The sequence below is a fragment of the Alosa alosa genome, chromosome 22 (assembly GCF_017589495.1).
Source record: "Alosa alosa isolate M-15738 ecotype Scorff River chromosome 22, AALO_Geno_1.1, whole genome shotgun sequence".
Classification (NCBI taxonomy): Eukaryota; Metazoa; Chordata; class Actinopteri; order Clupeiformes; family Clupeidae; genus Alosa; species Alosa alosa.
In genome coordinates this window covers 14,402,411-14,419,439 of record NC_063210.1, presented here as the reverse complement: position 1 = coordinate 14,419,439, position 17,029 = coordinate 14,402,411, and the positions used below count along the sequence as shown (strand labels likewise).

The following is a 17,029-nucleotide window of genomic DNA, read 5'->3' as shown; positions in this document are numbered from 1 at the left end:
CGGATGCTATGTATTTCTTGGAGCGGTAGCTCTAATATGTCTTCCCAGTCGTGGGAGTCGGAGCAGACTTGCAGTGGCAATCTGATTATGGGGGATTACTGTTCAGAAGGGAGGGAAAGCGATCTCCCACAGATATGGGGGTCTCGACTGAAGCTGCGGTCTGGTGGATGAAATGCAGCTGCCTCTGGTTATTTTTAATCCTCTCTATCCTCCTCCAGCCTCTCTAGGCACTGGGGCTTGTTTCTGGACTTTTTCCTCAGAGAGATGGGGAGGGTGGGGGGAGCTACACAAAAGAAGCAAATCTGTTAAAAAAAGATATTTTTAACACATTCTTCACATGCCTTCTAAGTGAGCTGTTGGCCCTTTTTCTTGAGACTCTGACATCAGACTGGTGGCTTTCTACAAAAAAAGGATCAGCTGATGTTATCGAGTTAAGCAATATGTTGCTCAGAACATTGATTGAATCGGTTAAAAATACCTGTATTACTTAATCAACTATTTTATGTTAAATGAAGGCATTCTTCTTTGTTAATGTTAAATGAATGCATTCTTTGTCACTGGCCACACATTTGAGTTTGTTTTTAAAAGATGCTGTGGCAGTGACTGTTTGGTCCAAATCTTCGTTTTAAAGCGCCAATTTAAACTTATGACCAGCACATCATTAGTGCCATAGAGTAGCTATGCGAAAGATCCTTGATTACTACATTGTAACTCCGCTTTGACCCTCTCTGGCTATGCGTGGAGCCGCAGGGGCATGGCAACTGATTGGTGCGTGTGTTGAATCTTATGAGCATGGTCACTACTGTAGCGAGAGAGAGGAACAGCACAGATGTTTAAACTTCAGATTTTTATTTTAATGTGCCAACATAATGGGACTTTCAACGTTCTGCCAACTTATCTAGAGATACTACAATTAGTCCTCTCCCGTTGACGCGCCAGATAGTTAATTACAGAAGCGCGGAGATAACAACTGCTTTTCTACATCATCACTTCTGATTTGTGCTTGTGTTGAACCTCATGAGTATGACCACTTCTGATTGGTGCTTGTGTTGAACGTCACATGCATAACCATTTCTGATTGGTGTGTTTGTCATAGAGGGCAGGGGGCGAGCCCAGTGGCCATGCAGAAGGCCCAGCAGGTGTCCCAGGGGCTGGACATGCTCACAGGGAAAGTGGAGAACGCTGCCCGCAAGCTGGAGGCCATGACCAACTCCAAGCAGGCCATCGCCAAGAAGATCGATGCTGCTCAGGTTGGTCCACCCATAGCACCCACGACTGTGAAGAGACGGCTAATCACACACACACACACACACACAACTAATAACATTCACACCTACCCCCTCTCTCACACATCCACTCACCAAAATGAATAACATGTCACCTTGCTCTCTTTCTCCCACCTCTCTCTCTATCACTCACTCTCACACACTCACACACACACTCACGCTCTCTCTCTCACACACACACACATACCCCATTCTTTCTCTGTGGTTGCCTAATATGTTATTCATTTATCAAAGAGACACAACGTTTGCAAGCACCCTGTAAAAAGTGCAGATATGCCACCATTGCACCAGAGACCAGAGTAGCAATGTGAGGAAATAGACATTCACAAACAAACGTAACAGTCACAAACAAACGTAACGGTCACATTCACAAACGTCACATTCACAAACGTCACATTCGCAAACGTCACATTCACAAACGTAACAGTCACAAACAAATGTAACAACAATCACAAACGTCACATTCACAAACGTAACAGTTACGAGCGTAACATTCACAAACGTAACAGTCACGAGCGTAACAGTCATGAACATGAGATGAGTGCATGTCTGCAAAGATGTTCATGTGACTGTCTCTGCCCCTGCAGAACTGGCTGGCAGACCCCAACGCAGGCCCTGAGGGCGAGGAGCACATCAGGTCCCTGCTGGCCGAGGCCCGAAAGATCGCCGACCTCTGCGAGGACCCCAAGGAGCGAGATGACATCCTGCGTTCCATGGGAGAGATCGCTGCCCTGACCGCAAAGCTGTCAGAGCTCAAGAAACAGTATGTAGCCCTCAGAGCCTTCTCTCCCAGGGACTTAATCTTTAAACTGTGTCCAAGCCATTTGTTGGTTAGTGTGTACACTTTAGTTTTCTCCTATAACCTCAGTAAAAACCCAGTGTTTGTACAATGGCCCAATGTTGCCTAGAGGCTGTGCTATACTCCTGTCAAGTCTTTTCTGATGTAATCCTAATTTTGTTTGCCACTATCTCAATACTGTCTGCTTGCACAGGCAAACAGCAGCAATGCAAACAATGAATGCAAACATTATTGCTGCATGTTAATCACATGAGAATAGTATATTAGTGGTGGATTAGTATATTAGTGGTGGTGTGGGTATCATAAACACTTTAATGTTGAACATGCATAGTTCATTATTCAGCAATCAGCATTTACACAAGTCTCACTCAGTCCTCCATGTCTTTTTGTGTCTTTACTTCACATTGGTGCACTTTTGTTTATGCCCTCAAAACTCACAAAAACTTATTGCGTCAATAAAGGCTTAGAGAGCTCTCGAGGCTGTAGTTTAAGTTTATTTCTTTCAGGGACCATGTACAAAAAATCCACTGATCACAGAAAAAAAAAAGATGCTTTGCACCAGATTTAGCTAGTAGCTCATTTCCATTTGCAGTACAGTATAAAGTTCCTACTTCCTACAGTAATTTCCTGTGCATTAGCCACATTGTGTATAAGCCGCAGGACACTGTTTTATGCAAGTTAAAAGGAAAAAAAAAACATTAATACCATATTAACTCGTGTATTAACCTCATAGCTGAAGAAATTTTGCACAATCAATGTATAAGCCGTGACTAATAGTTGGGAAATCACGTTCATTCATCTTCTCTCTCGTCGGCCCCATCTCTCCTCTCACTCAGGGGTAAAGGAGACACCCCAGAAGCCAGGGCTCTGGCCAAGCAGATCGCCACGGCGCTGCAGAACCTGCAGTCCAAGACCAACAAGGCCGTTGCCAACAGCCGGCCCGCCAAGGCGGCCGTGCACCTGGAAGGGAAGCTCGAGCAGGCCCAGCACTGGATCGACAACCCCACCCTGGACGACAGCGGCGTGGGTGAGTCCCCTTGTCCTGTCCCATCTCTCATTCCTCAACTCCCTGTCTTCCATCTTTTTATGGTGAAGAAAATGAGGCGTGACACACACACACACACAGGCAGAGATACAGACACGCACACACAGAGAAAGACACAAACAAACACTCTGCATGTCCATCTCTTGTTTGCGCTGTGAACATGTCTGCCAGGGTTTCTTTCCACCGTTACATTCCACCCCGCCACTCCAAACCATATAATTTCCTCCCCAGTTGGCTTGTTTCGGAGCTCAAAATTCCACACTTGTTATTGTTTCCACGGAGCAGTTGCATAAAACTCCCCTCCCCATAAATGTGCTTGCTCGCACTTCCATTATTTATGTGTTGTCATCCACAAAAAAAATACCACAGCAAACATTTAGCAGAACCACGCGAGCCAACCCTGTGTTGCACAAAAGATCTTAGTCGACCACAAGCATCTCCCTGGTGAAAAAGATGCTGCATCACCAGCATGCACTGTGCTGCCCATGCAGATTAGCATGAACAGTACAACAGTCGCTACAACTCCGAGCATTTCCTTCCTATTGTTCATATCTTGACCTTCGGCCAAGTGGCTATTCCTGGTCTTGTCATAGAGAATGACTGTGTCAGTTTGCAACAAGGAAGTTCAACTGTACTTTTGACATCAATTATTACAGTAATGGCACACTACTGTGTCCCAACTTTTGTCTTTGTACACAAGCTTTTACATCCCTCTCGTTGATTTCCCCAACAAGCTATCTCCTCACAGAGAATGTCTGTCAGATAGACACACACAAGGAAGTCCAATTGTACATCACATCAAGTAAAACAGTGATGCTACACTACTGCCACCTTTGCTGTCAACGTTGTCTTGTACACAAACCTTAACATATATCTCTCTCTCTCTCTCTCTCTCTCTCTCTCTCTCTCTCTCTCGCTCTCGCTCTCGCTTACTTTCCCGACCGCAGGTCAAGCTGCCATCCGCAGCATGGTCGCCGAGGGCCGTCGCCTGGCCAACGTGTTGCAGGGGCCGCAGCGGCAGGAGCTCCTGGGGAAGTGCGAGCAGGTGGAACAGCTGATGGCCCAGTTGGCCGACCTGGCCGCCCGGGGCCAGGGTGACTCCCCGCAGGCGCGCGCCATCGCCCACCAGCTGCAGCAGGCCCTCAAGGTGAGGAATGCCGCGGCCGTGTGTGCGTGTGTGTGCTTGCAGGACATCAACACACACACACACACACACATTTGGATGTGTTAGGTTACATCCTGTCACGTGTGTTATTTATTGAGGATTGTCGTGTTGAACACGTCAACACCTTCTCACTTAACTGATACACACAACCCACCCAGGAGGACCACCACCAAGCTCCATGGTATTCTCTCTGTGAGAGCATATCCTGACTGGACATTTTCCAAATCATGTCTTTACTTTAATCAGCACACACCGACTATCGTCTCGGTAGAGGTTTCCAGGGCATGATTTACAAATTGGGTACTGGAATCTTCAGAGATAAATTGAGGTTGAAGCTTTTGCAAACCCCAATGTCTCATTATGTCAGCTGTCTATGGATCGAGCACATGGGACCAAGCCTACCACAGTGGCTGAGACACCTCCGCCCATTACGACTTCCTGTGTTTACTTCCTGCACATTTTGAATAACAATTTTCAGAAGGAACTCCCTCCTTCAAGGATGAGCAGTTGTCTCAGAAGCCTATACTACCTTTAACTCACAACTCCTGAGGGTGTGAACTGTTTATTAACTCTTAAACACTTGACTAGGTACCTTTCATATTCTACCTTATACACATACATTAAACACTTGTACAACATAAAATATGAAGTTATTAGAAGCATACATCTACAGTAAAGACTGTGAGAAAAAGAAGGTGAACTGTGAACTTAATGACTAATCAAGACCCACAGACAGTTTCAAGATCTCACAAGCACCACCAAGTCTCACACCTCTGCACTCTCTGACAGCCATTTAATGTGTTCCCACAGTGTGCTGCACAGTCTGGTCAATACCAGGTATATATACGGCTCTGGTCAATACAAGAGCAGAGCTCCCCCTACTGGTTATCATATGCACACCAATCCCAGACATGGCCTTTGACAAGTGCTAGGCAGAGAAAGCAGCAATTTTGATTGCTTTGAAAACACAAGATGAAATGTTAAATATTAGTGCAGAAATCGCCATTTTATTTAGCATGCCAAATGACTGGTGTGTTTGGCTGTTGATCTAACTCAGATGGTTAAGTTTGGCTTCTGAACGGAAATGTTTTTGCTGCAGGAGTTGAAGGGGCAGATGCAGGAGGCCATGACTCAGGAGGTGTCGGACATCTTCAGCGACACCACCACCCCCATCAAACTCCTGGCTGTGGCCGCCACTGCACCGCCAGACGCTCCAAACAGGGAAGGGGTAAGAGTTAACACACAGACAGACAGACACTCAGCCACACACACACTATCTTCGTCGTACACACTCACTCCGTCTTTTTGCATAATTCACACAGACACTGTTGAATTATATTAATTCACATAGCAGTTTACACCTTTTTTAGTGATGTATTATCTAACGTTTCTTTGTACTGGCAAACAGAATGTATTCTCACATTCTCACTGGCAGACTGGCGCATTGTCAGACTTTCCCTCTGATCCAAAACGTCTTCCTTACTCAGGTGTTTGACGAGCGAGCTGCAAACTTCGAGAGCCATGCCAACCGTCTGGGTGCCACGGCTGAGAAGGCCGCAGCTGTGGGCACTGCCAATAAGACCACTGTGGAGGGCATCCAGGCTGCGGTGAAGTCTGCCAGGGACCTGACTCCTCAGGTGAGGAAGTGCTGTGCAGTGTGTAAACCTCACTCCCACGACACCTAGAGACGTGTTAGTGACAGGTGCTAGTTAGCAGCCATAGATTTTAAAAGCATTTCTGCCAGCCATGTCTAGGCTTGTGAGTTTGAGTCTTGTACTGCACTGTCTATGCAAAGAAGGTAACTGAGGCTGTGTGGATGTGGAGCCTGGTGGAGATGCTAATGTGATGGTATGGACCCTTTCAAGAGAGTTCCATTATCAGCATCATAGTTGGCCCCACAAGACTTCCTTTTTAACATTCCATATGTTATCTTAATGCAGAGGAAGTAGATTGGGACCCAAATAGAACGTTCAAGCATTGTTTTTGTTTTTATTGTTGAAAGGGTCTATAATACTCTGTGTACTCTGAGGGGGAAGTTCAGGTTGAAACAGTTAGACCCACTCTAGTGCTGCATTAAAGATATCAATTGTATTTTAACAGTCTTATTGTGGGACGTGAGTAGCTACAACCCCATATTGCTAGAATCAAATATATTTAGGACCTTTTGCATACAACCATGGTAGGTCTGCATAGAATTTTGTGTTTGAATAGATGGGGAAATGCTATAGTGTTGGTGTTTGCAGGGTGTTGCTGAATTATATTATATTATATTATATTACTCTGAGTTATAGAGTAAGTGTCCAGTTCTGTTCACGGTACATTGGATTTTCTTGGTCTATAGGTGGTGTCTGCTGCTCGAATTCTGCTGAAGAACCCAGGGAACCAGGCAGCAAATGAGCACTTTGAGACCATGAAGAACCAGTGGATCGACAATGTGGAAAAGATGACTGGTAGGGAAAAAATTATTCCACATTCGTTTTTATTGTGAGTGTATGTGTGTTTTACCTTGTGTATATTATTAAAATGATCAACTTGCTGATCTAGTTTTTGTCTGTCCGTACGTATGTATATTGGTTATTATAAAAGCACAAGGGAGGTTAGGGAAGGCCTTGAATGAGATGGACAGGATTACTGACCTCTACTTGGCCTTTTCCCAGGTTTGGTTGATGAGGCCATTGACACCAAATCCCTGCTGGATGCTTCTGAGGAGGCCATCAGGAAGGACCTTGAGAAGTGCCAGGTTGCCATGGCCAATCACCAGCCTCAGATGCTCGTCGCCGGAGCGACAAGCATCGCCAGGCGCGCCAACCGGATCCTCCTGGTGGCCAAGCGGGAGGTGGAGAACTCTGAGGACCCCAAGTTCCGGGAGACGGTGAAGGCAGCCTCGGATGAACTCAGCCAGACCATTTCCCCCATGGTTATGAACGCCAAGGCCGTGGCTGCCAACATCCAGGACCAAGGTTTGGACTTTTCCAGCCACTGAGGCCAGTTTTGCTTGTGAAGTGTACCATTTATAGTTCCTGGCTACAAGGGTTTTTGGACTAAGAGAGAGAAAAAGACCAGTAATTCTATACAGAACTCTGACATCATTTTGCCAAACCCAGTCTTTGCTTCCCAGTCTTTAAAATTCGGAAAGTGTTTTTCTTATAAAGTTAAGCCGAAAGTGTATTGAGGAGTGATGGGAACACATCTGTTAAATCAGAAAGGTCAATTCATTTAAAACACATCTTATATATTTATGAAGTCCTGAATAAATGCCCAAGATAAGTAAGCCATTCTTACTGAGTATTTCATGCTGGTTGGTTGCCGTGACGAGTCCCAAATGTTTGTGTTTTGACAGGCCTACAGAAAGGTTTCCTGGACTCCGGATACAAGATTCTGGGTGCCGTGGCCAAGGTGAGGGAGGCCTTCCAGCCACAGGAGCCCGACTTCCCCCCACCTCCCCCCGATCTAGATCAGCTCCACGTAAGTTCAAACAGTTCCACATGCACCTCACATGACATTCCTTAATCACCCAAACGGCATGTTACTTGTTGAAATTGAGTGGATCCACAGACAGCAGTAATGGTGTTTATTTTTCTCCAGTTTTGTTTGCACTGCCTCAAGTCACCTACTCGTACATGATAAAAGAATCCAAATGAATTCAAATCCAGAATGAAAAATGCTGGGTTTTTTTGTGTTTTTTTTTTTAACAAATGTGTTTTAACTGGTAGCTGATACATTTCTCCAAAACCTTCCAAAAATATTTTAAGGAAGGATCTTATGGAGTGAAATGCGGGTATTAATAATTGTTTTGGCTGCTATAATGAATCATTTTTAAGTATATTTTTTGGGCTTCTTGCCTCTATTCAGATAAGACAGTGAAAAGTGATTAGAAAGAAGAGATTGGGTGGGATTGAGAAATCACTGCGGGTCAGATTCAAACACCCCTGTGTGCACTTGGACCCGAATGTGGTGTGGACATTGCAGCCGCTTGTGCCACACTGACCCCTGTAATGAACCAATTCTATATTTCTCCTACAGATCAACGACGAGGCTGCCCCTCCCAAGCCCCCACTGCCTGAGGGTGAGGTGCCTCCTCCCAGACCCCCTCCCCCAGAGGAGAAGGAAGAGGAGTTCCCTGAGCAAAAGGCCGGCGAGATGGTGAGCGAGCCCATGATGTTGGCCGCCAGGCAACTCCACGACGAGGCCCGCAAGTGGTCCAGCAAGGTGAGTGGTCAAAAGTCACCCTATAGTAAACTGGGACTCTTTATTATCTTTATTTTGCCACATCTTCAGAAGATGATCATCTTCTACTGTGGTCAAATAAATATAGTTTAAAATTAATAGTTTAAATGAATATAACTACATGGATAAAAGGGCACTATATATTTTATAGAATTGTGAAATAAAAATGAATATATATATATATATATATTATTCAAAAAATAAAAATGTTCATATGTTTTCAGAAAAAATACAGTTATGAAACGACAGGAAACAAATACATAACCTGTCCCATTACTTGCAGGGCAACGACATCATTGGTGCAGCTAAGCGAATGGCCTTGCTGATGGCAGAGATGTCCCGTCTTGTGCGTGGTGGTAGTGGCAACAAGCGTGCTCTCATTCAGTGTGCCAAAGACATCGCCAAGGCCTCAGACGAGGTCACCAGGCTGGCCAAAGAAGTCGCTAAGCAGTGCACAGACAAGCGAATCAGGACCAACTTACTTCAGGTGAGTAAATGGGGCCAATCGAAATACCTTATCAGAGACGGTTCATAAACTTAAGTGACCTGATTCTGTTTGACATATACCACAGAAGAACAGCATCATCTTTAACTTTTATTAGTCATAGAACAAACAATACAATTGTCGCTGTGTGCTGGAGTCCTTGTAGTTGGACAAAGCGTGTCTCTGTCATACAGTACTTTGACAATTTAACAGTACTAATTGATTTAGTAATGAGAATTAGCATTCAAAATAAAATGGATAGTTCAGAATCTTGATTATAATTGGCAGAGATGTGTTCAAAGCAATCGTAAAATGCTCAGTCATACTCATGTAGTCACATTCCCTTATTAATACTGTGTTTAAAAAAACTCACCTTTGTGTCGTGCCTAACAACGCTCCTTAGCGGTTTCAAAATCACTGTAAAACGTGTTTTTTTTGGGGGACTACTGCTTTAATCTGGAATATGCTTCAGAATCACACTCTTGCATAGCTGCCTTCTGAGTTAACAGCTGTGTCTATCCACAGGTGTGCGAGCGTATCCCCACCATCAGTACTCAGCTGAAGATCCTCTCCACTGTCAAGGCCACCATGTTGGGTCGCACTAACATCAGTGAGGAGGAATCCGAGCAGGTGGGTGTTCTATTTCTCTCCGTTTGACCCTTTGTACCCTCACTCCAAGAATCTCCCACAGTAAAAAAATACTCAATCGCAGTGCTGTAAAAATTCTGGTTTAGGAAGTATAAATTGTTTTGTTTTGCTTTGCTATGTTTAACTGTAGTGTTTGATAGTATGTGGTTTTGCAACAAACAAGTGGCGTAACATAGGCTATATCAGCTGCCTCAAAACATGAGTTATTGAAGCAAAAACATTTATTATATCTGCATATAGGCGCCCGACATTGACATGCACATCAGCACTGACATTTTTAGCTGACAAGGATTTGATAAACAATGGATTTTATTGAGCAGCGCTGACAAAAATAGAACTGAATCGTAATCATCATGGTGGTGGGGTCGAAGTTTAACGCTGGTGTGCAGAGTTGTATTGGGAAAAAAAAGTGAATCTAATGTAATTGAACGTCGGAAGCGGAGTGTGCTGCACTCATGTCGGCACCTATGTGTGGAGAATTATGGGGCTAATGTTTGGAAAGGGCCCAAAAAAAAAATCTAATCTCTGAATGAGCTCCTCTTTCTCTTCCTACAACAGGCTACAGAAATGTTGGTGCACAACGCCCAGAATCTGATGCAGTCAGTGAAAGAGACTGTAAGGGAGGCCGAGGCCGCCTCCATCAAGATTCGGACAGACGCTGGCTTCACTCTCCACTGGGTCAGGAAGACTCCCTGGTACCAGTAGAAGCCCGGCCAACACCACATCCTCCTCAGTCCCAAGTCCAGTATCTCTCAGTGAGAGAGCTGCCCCCAGTTTAACACACAGCTTTGACAGTCCTCAAGTGTGGACAGTTATAGCAGGGTCATGACGTTCACTGAAAACATTGCTTTCACTTTTTTTTGTATGGGTGTCATTTGTTAACAATTGTTCCTTTTTCCCCACTGGTAACTTTTTTCAAGAGCTGTCTTAGTGGAATGTAAGATAAGGGACAATTCAATGCAACTGGGTAATTCATTTTGTATTATGTGAAAATACTATGTTGTTGAATTTTGTTGAGAAGAATCCTGGGTATATATTTTGAGTGGAGGTTTGATTTTGGTATTACATAGAGATGGTTATTTTCTGTCTCAGAGGTTATTTTCAGTGAGGGGTTGAAACTTTAGGATCTTTTCAATGTTAAGAATTTTTTTGGAGACATTTGTTTTATATCTTTATACTGGTTATGACATTTTTTGTGTACTGAAGAAAACCTTTCACCCTTTTGCCTGAACAACCATTTAAACTCAGAGTGTTTGCGAAACAATATAGCCTATATATTTAGTTTGACACAAAATATATTACACCATGAACTACCACCATATACGAAAACAAGCACTGCTCTCACATTCACAATACATTATGATGGTAAATAGGGAATGATCTCTAACTGTGTGCTCTTGCTGTTCTATGTATTTTCTTAGCAGTAGGCCTATATGACATTTTCAGGAATTACCAAAGATTTATTAGTTTTTCTCTTTTTTTTTTGTTCAAACTATTTCTGTTTGTATTTGATAAATGTGCAAAGGGCTACATTCTTGAAACTAATGAAAATTAATTGTTAATACAATAGGCTATTAGTATTACAACCTCAGAATGTCTCTCAAAATTCCTGTGATACTCAGAATGAAATGTGCAGTAACATCAAGGTCAATTCTTTAAACAGGTGCTTAGTCTTTTTTTTTAAGCTGAAACATATGTATTCATTTGTTTTTCTCAGAACAAGTAGCGACTAAGTGTCTCTTTACAGAGACTTTGCTAGACGAAGTCTACCATCATAAAAAGTTGTCAAGAAAAAATACACTAAGGTTACTTATAATGTGCGTGCATATTTATAAGACAGGATCAGGCAGATTCCCATGAGACTGTTTTACGTTAAAGTAGTTTGAATGTAAATATCACAATCTTTGTAGAATCCCTCAAAACCATCTAATGTGCCTTGGAATAAATATTAAGGACTTTTATCACCAAATGTTGTCTTTGGTCAATTCATTTACCTCATCAGTCTGCATGAAATAGCAGAGGCTACCATTTCACTAAGTGCGCTGATTCTTGAAATGTCAAGTTCTCCTGAACCTTGAACTAAAGCAATTGAGTTAGATCAACAAAACACATTTTCTCAATCGAAACCAAAAAAGGTTTTATTTGATTTTTAAATGTGCAAATTTCACATTTAATTCAGGCGATATCCTGAGACTACCTTTCTTGCATTAACGTTACGTCGATAACCCTCGGAAAATTAAAGTGGATGAAATCAAGTTTAGCGGGCAAACAACACTGCTTCTCAGTATGGCTGCCGCCGGCGAACCTCAAGCAAATAAAACCAGAGAAACGCTAAGGTAACAAAATGTATCTGGGACCTAGACATGGCACCTGGAATGCGTCTTCGTTACGTGAAGGAACTGCTTGCAAGTGAAAGATAGCTGTAGCCTACGTTACCTAAAATTAGCTTTAACAGCGTTATGCAAGATGCTAAACATTGTGCTGGATTAGTAGAGTATTTAGTTGACATTAGTCAGTATTAACTAATCTAATGTTGCAAATAAGGGTATGTATTTGCTGAAAGGCCAAATGTGCAACAGTGTGACGATAAGTCGATATGAGCCCTATGATGCTCGAGCTAGCTAGCTCTTGACGGCTGGCTAACGTTAATGTTATGACAGGGATGCTCAATGAATTCATGCTGTAGATTAGCCCCTCCGTATGCTATATTGTTAGTAATATTGGCAGCTGTAGTAACGTTGACGTTAGCTGTTAAGGTGACAATTGACGTTAATGAAAGTTGAGGATGCCGAGGTTGGTTCATCTTATTAGACGCAATGGGCCCTTTGCGAAAGACTAGCCTGCAGCAAAAGCACGAGGTAAGTTCTCTTGAATTGAAATGTTGTTGGTTGAGAGCTTGGTCAATGTCAACTGCACGGAATGACTCTTGACAGTGATTAGTTGGCTGCAATGCACAAAGCAGTGAGTGCATAGCACATACGATACGACTGTCACGTGTTTTTGGCTGTCAAAATGAGCTTTGTATAGGTCGGGAATACCTTTTCAGTTAGATGGATAGTCGCCACTTCAGAACCCAGCAAACGGCAGATTTCTGCGCCACGGTGAACAACATTACCATAATCATTGCGATCAACCACGCATTTTGAAGGCAAATATGATTTTCCATCAAGACCCAAAATAGACGATGCATTTTCAACCAACCAGATTCTTGGAGAAAAGCACACGTGCCTCCCACTTCTGGATGTAACCAATCAGTTTAGCAAACAGTTGTTGGGTTCCGGTTTCAACAAAATTAGACAACTAAAACGCATGCTGTCCCTCCTGGATGTTGATATTGAGATTTTAAAAGCCGTGAACGCTTGAAGCCACAGTTTGTCAACACTTAGAGAGCTCCGGTATCAACAGCCATGCCAGCTTCCAGGTAAGCAAATATTTGATGAATGCGAGAAACCTTAAATTTGTAATGGCGGAAAACGCGCTCAAATGTAATTTGTCACATGCGTGCATCTGTAATGCTCTTGAAGGAGCCTATATACAGTACATACAATAGAATTACATAATCAGCTGTTCATGTGTCAGAGGTAGGACATGACTAATCTCGCATAATTCTAATAGTACTGTCTTGTGTTATCAATGTGCTCTAATTATTTGGTTCAGACACGAGGACAACTCATTTCTGTAAGTTGTTTTGGACCTGGTGGTGGTTTTGGGCTTTGCAGTGGGTTGCATCCCTGTGTTTGCTCTTCATGCCTCAGTGGCTGTGGAATGACCATGTGCATACAGTAGTCCCATATGGCTTCAGGGTGTAACACACATTGATTTCTCACACAAAATATTGATAGGAGGCTGCTGCAGACACATGACATGAGTGAAAATTGTTGACATAGGGGTTTTTGTGTGTGCATGTCTGATTTGGTGTGTCAGTTCCTCTTCTTTGTGTTTTTTGTTTAACCAGACATCCTCTTATAAAATCCATGGAACAGAGGCTAGATCCCTTCTGAAATATGCTGATGTGTGTCACTAACACGATAGAGGGGGGTGGGATTACACAGACCTGTCCGTTTTGATTGCATGAGATGCCAGTCTAATGAATCAGTCTAGGCTATTTGAATAATGTGTGTTTCCACAGACGGGTGTGTGTGTGTGTTGCATGTGACTGTGTGTCCACTGACACTATAGCGTCCTGTGTGCTGGGCTTGTCTGCCATTCTTGTGAGCACATGGAGCAGCACTGAGCACATGGCCACAGTCTTAGTTTGTTGGACAGAAATTAAATCATGACTTGATGATTTTGACTTATGCCCTCTTAAGAAAGTTCATTTGTTATGAAGTGCAGTGTTGAGGGTTCAGCTTTTCATGTACCGGTACTAAACAACTTTATAATGTGTTTTGGAAGATTTGTCTGTTTACTAGTACTACTGTTCTTGTGTGTACATGTGTGTGTTTGGTTGTGAGTGCTCTAAGTGAAGAGAAATGCTATGAAATAGGATATCCCAGCTAACACTGTGTACTCGCTGTCACACTCACAGCCAAAATGCCCTGTTTGGGATGGGAAACCCTCTGCTGGACATTTCTGCGGTGGTGGACAAGGACTTCTTGGACAAGTAAGTTTAATCACCCGGCCAGAACTCTGTGAAGGTCCATGAATGGGTGAATTCACAGCACATGTAGATTAAATAGAAGTTGGGGTGCCTACTACTTGCAATAGTAAGTCCCTGCCCCCCTACATACACAGCACATTATTTCATCAGGAAGCTTCTCCAACACACATTCCCAACATACTTACAGCACACTGCCCCCCCCCCAATACACAGCACATTGTCTCATGAGGAAGCTTCTCCAACACACATATTGCACACTGCCCTCCCCCACATACACAGCACACTATCCCATCTCCCCTGTCATCCCCCAACACACACACACCAAGACCCCTGGCAGTTGGGTTAGCCCCTTGAGCCGTGGATCTGCCCAAGGTTTCTTCCTTGGTAAGGGAGTTTTTCCTTGCCCCTGTTGCTCTTGGGTGCTCCTTGTTGGTGCCCCCCCCAATCCCAATCCTCCCCACCTTTTTATGCAGCCCCACCTTAATCTACTAAACCCCTCTTCTACTGCAGCCCTTTCCCCCTGTTGCTCTTGGGTGCTCCTTGTTGGTGCCCCCCACCCAATCCCAATCTACTTTTTAAACCCCTAAACCCCTCTTCTACTGCACTTCCCCCCATTAATGCACAAATAGGCTGACACCAGACATAATTTCACTGCATTTCTTACTTCCAGTAACTATATGCATGTGACAATAAACTTCCTTGTATCCTTGTACTTAGACCTTCTCAAGTCAGTAACATATCTGTCGTCCATCAAGACAAGATGTATGCTTGTAACTTAAGACCAGCAGATGCAGGATCCTTGATCAGCCCACTGGGAAATGAAGTACTAGCCTACAGGATGATCTTGTGTTTCTGACAGGTACGGACTGAAGCCCAATGACCAGATCCTGGCAGAGGACAAACACAAAGAACTGTGAGTAAAGTGTTAACAAACCACTTATCAACTCCCCATTTCCCTCACTCAAAATGACAAAAAAAATCTTTCCTTTTCACCCAACTCTTTTGATGCAATCTATTGAGTTTTACGCACCAATTTCCACCGAAGACATAGCAGTCAGATGTAATTCTTCACTCAATAGTTATGCTCTTCTTTATTGTCTTCAGCCAGTAACTTGAGCTTCAGGCAGTTCAGTTCATTAGAACTGAATGTGCACATCAGAGTCAGTTTTTAAATAGCCTTACTTTCATGAACCAGATCTGTGTAGCTTTAAGAATGAGCTATACTGTGTATGAATCAGTGTACATTGCTTCTTGTGCGCCCACGTGGTCCAGTCAAAGTAGTAGCCAGAAATAGCCGGCGTCCCCCCTGATGTCAGTAAGTGACACCCCTGTAAGGAGGCAGCTGTCGCTTGCGGCTCACGCGTGCCACACCCACATCTCAGCCATACCACATCTGTTGCCGAGAGGCTCCGATCTCCCGTCTTTGCCCAAGGCCTCCGGCTCAAGCTGCTTTCTCCTCTCTCGGGTGTATCATTCAGAGCTGCTGCTGAGCTCCATGGGACTCTGCTACTTCACTTCAGCCTCAAGGCTGTTTATTGCAGTGGGATGAATTTATTTATTTATTTATTTTCGCCTTATCATACCTTCCTCATCATATACCATTTCACTGGTTTCCCTAGACATGTTTTAAGCCCTAGACCTAGTCCTAGACTAAAAGGGCTTTCTCCATGGGGACCTTCATTGAAGTTCTCTTTTAGTTCTAAGACTAGGATTTGATGCATGTTTGTGAAACCGGCCAATTATGTACTGGTGAGCGCTTATACTGATGATAATGTCCCGTACTAGCTTCATGGTCTGAGCGTGCCAGCAGCTACATGCTAGGCTCATGGTGTACTGGCAGAGACACACACAGAAAACAAATGTGACCCCGTCTGTGAAAACCTGGCTAGAATCGCCAAATCTAATTATGAGATAAAGAACGTCAAAGTAGTAATAGCATAAAATGTATTGCTATAAATGATAGATTATGTACGGAAGTTTCAAGGTGCAGTGCTCAAAATTCCATTTCTAACATGATTAATAATAATTTAAAGTTCATGTGCTTGGGATTTCAGCAGAATATATAGGGAATAGGGAATCCCTTATCATGTACAACAATTGTCACATTGTCACATTGCTCCTCCGGGTCCCCTGGCTGCCTGGCCCTGGCTGTGTAAATGGGAAGCGAACACACAGGCTTGAGCTGAGCCCATAAGCAATCCTAGCAAGTCAGTACAGTGTTTCATCATCACGGCAGGTTGAGATATATTTGTTTTGCAGCTATCTCTATGAAACCTCTGCACGTCCCATTTTAGTACATGTGCCTTTAGCAGCAGTTCCTCTAAGACATTTGTTCATTGCTTTTCCTGAAATTAGTTAATGTAAAAACTAATAAGAGGGAACCGTAGTGCAGTAGCCTTGGCAACAGAGACCCAGGTTTGAGACTGACCTGAGGTCATTTCCTGTACATACTCCCCATCTTTCTCTCCTTCATCTCATCATCCTTGTTGTCTCTTCACTTGTCCTACCTAATAAAGGCAAAAAAAAAAAAACTGGAATAGAAAATAAATAGAAAACTATTAAGAGCCGCTCAGTGTGTGTGTGTGTGTGTGTGTGTGTGTGTGTGTGTGTGTGTGTTGAGCTCCAGTTCTTGGCAGTTGACTCCGGTTTTTGGGTCTCCACAGGCACATCTGTGTAAATATAGCCCCTGGTGAGTGTTCAACAGGCCACACTCCCACCCTGATAGATAATCTCCCATCAGACGCTCCCTGTCATCCACACAGAGTCGTAAAACAT

The 17,029-nt window shown here is 43.6% G+C and overlaps 2 protein-coding genes across 5 annotated transcripts in view; both read left to right on the top strand.

Moving 5' to 3' along the window:
* The window catches only part of vclb (vinculin b), a 38,044-nt gene extending 26,421 nt beyond the window's left edge, over positions 1-11,623 (top strand). For both annotated transcript variants that reach the window (XM_048233264.1, XM_048233265.1), the window contains exons 9-21: positions 1,097-1,250; positions 1,874-2,049; positions 2,922-3,112; positions 4,078-4,277; positions 5,395-5,523; positions 5,783-5,932; positions 6,637-6,745; positions 6,953-7,255; positions 7,636-7,760; positions 8,319-8,504; positions 8,806-9,009; positions 9,532-9,636; positions 10,213-11,623. In XM_048233264.1, the coding sequence (XP_048089221.1) occupies positions 1,097-1,250; positions 1,874-2,049; positions 2,922-3,112; positions 4,078-4,277; positions 5,395-5,523; positions 5,783-5,932; positions 6,637-6,745; positions 6,953-7,255; positions 7,636-7,760; positions 8,319-8,504; positions 8,806-9,009; positions 9,532-9,636; positions 10,213-10,359 (2,179 nt within the window). In that variant the 3' untranslated portion in view covers positions 10,360-11,623. The remainder of the gene's footprint in view (positions 1-1,096; positions 1,251-1,873; positions 2,050-2,921; positions 3,113-4,077; positions 4,278-5,394; positions 5,524-5,782; positions 5,933-6,636; positions 6,746-6,952; positions 7,256-7,635; positions 7,761-8,318; positions 8,505-8,805; positions 9,010-9,531; positions 9,637-10,212) is intronic.
* A 212-nt stretch (positions 11,624-11,835) lies between these two features.
* adkb (adenosine kinase b) overlaps positions 11,836-17,029 on the top strand; it is a 144,782-nt gene continuing 139,588 nt past the window's right edge. The window contains exons 1-4 of one of the 3 annotated variants that reach the window (XM_048233908.1): positions 11,998-13,075; positions 13,312-13,332; positions 14,183-14,257; positions 15,114-15,167. In XM_048233908.1, the coding sequence (XP_048089865.1) occupies positions 13,062-13,075; positions 13,312-13,332; positions 14,183-14,257; positions 15,114-15,167 (164 nt within the window). In that variant the 5' untranslated portion in view covers positions 11,998-13,061. The other 2 variants (XM_048233906.1, XM_048233909.1) reach the window with 2 other exon arrangements.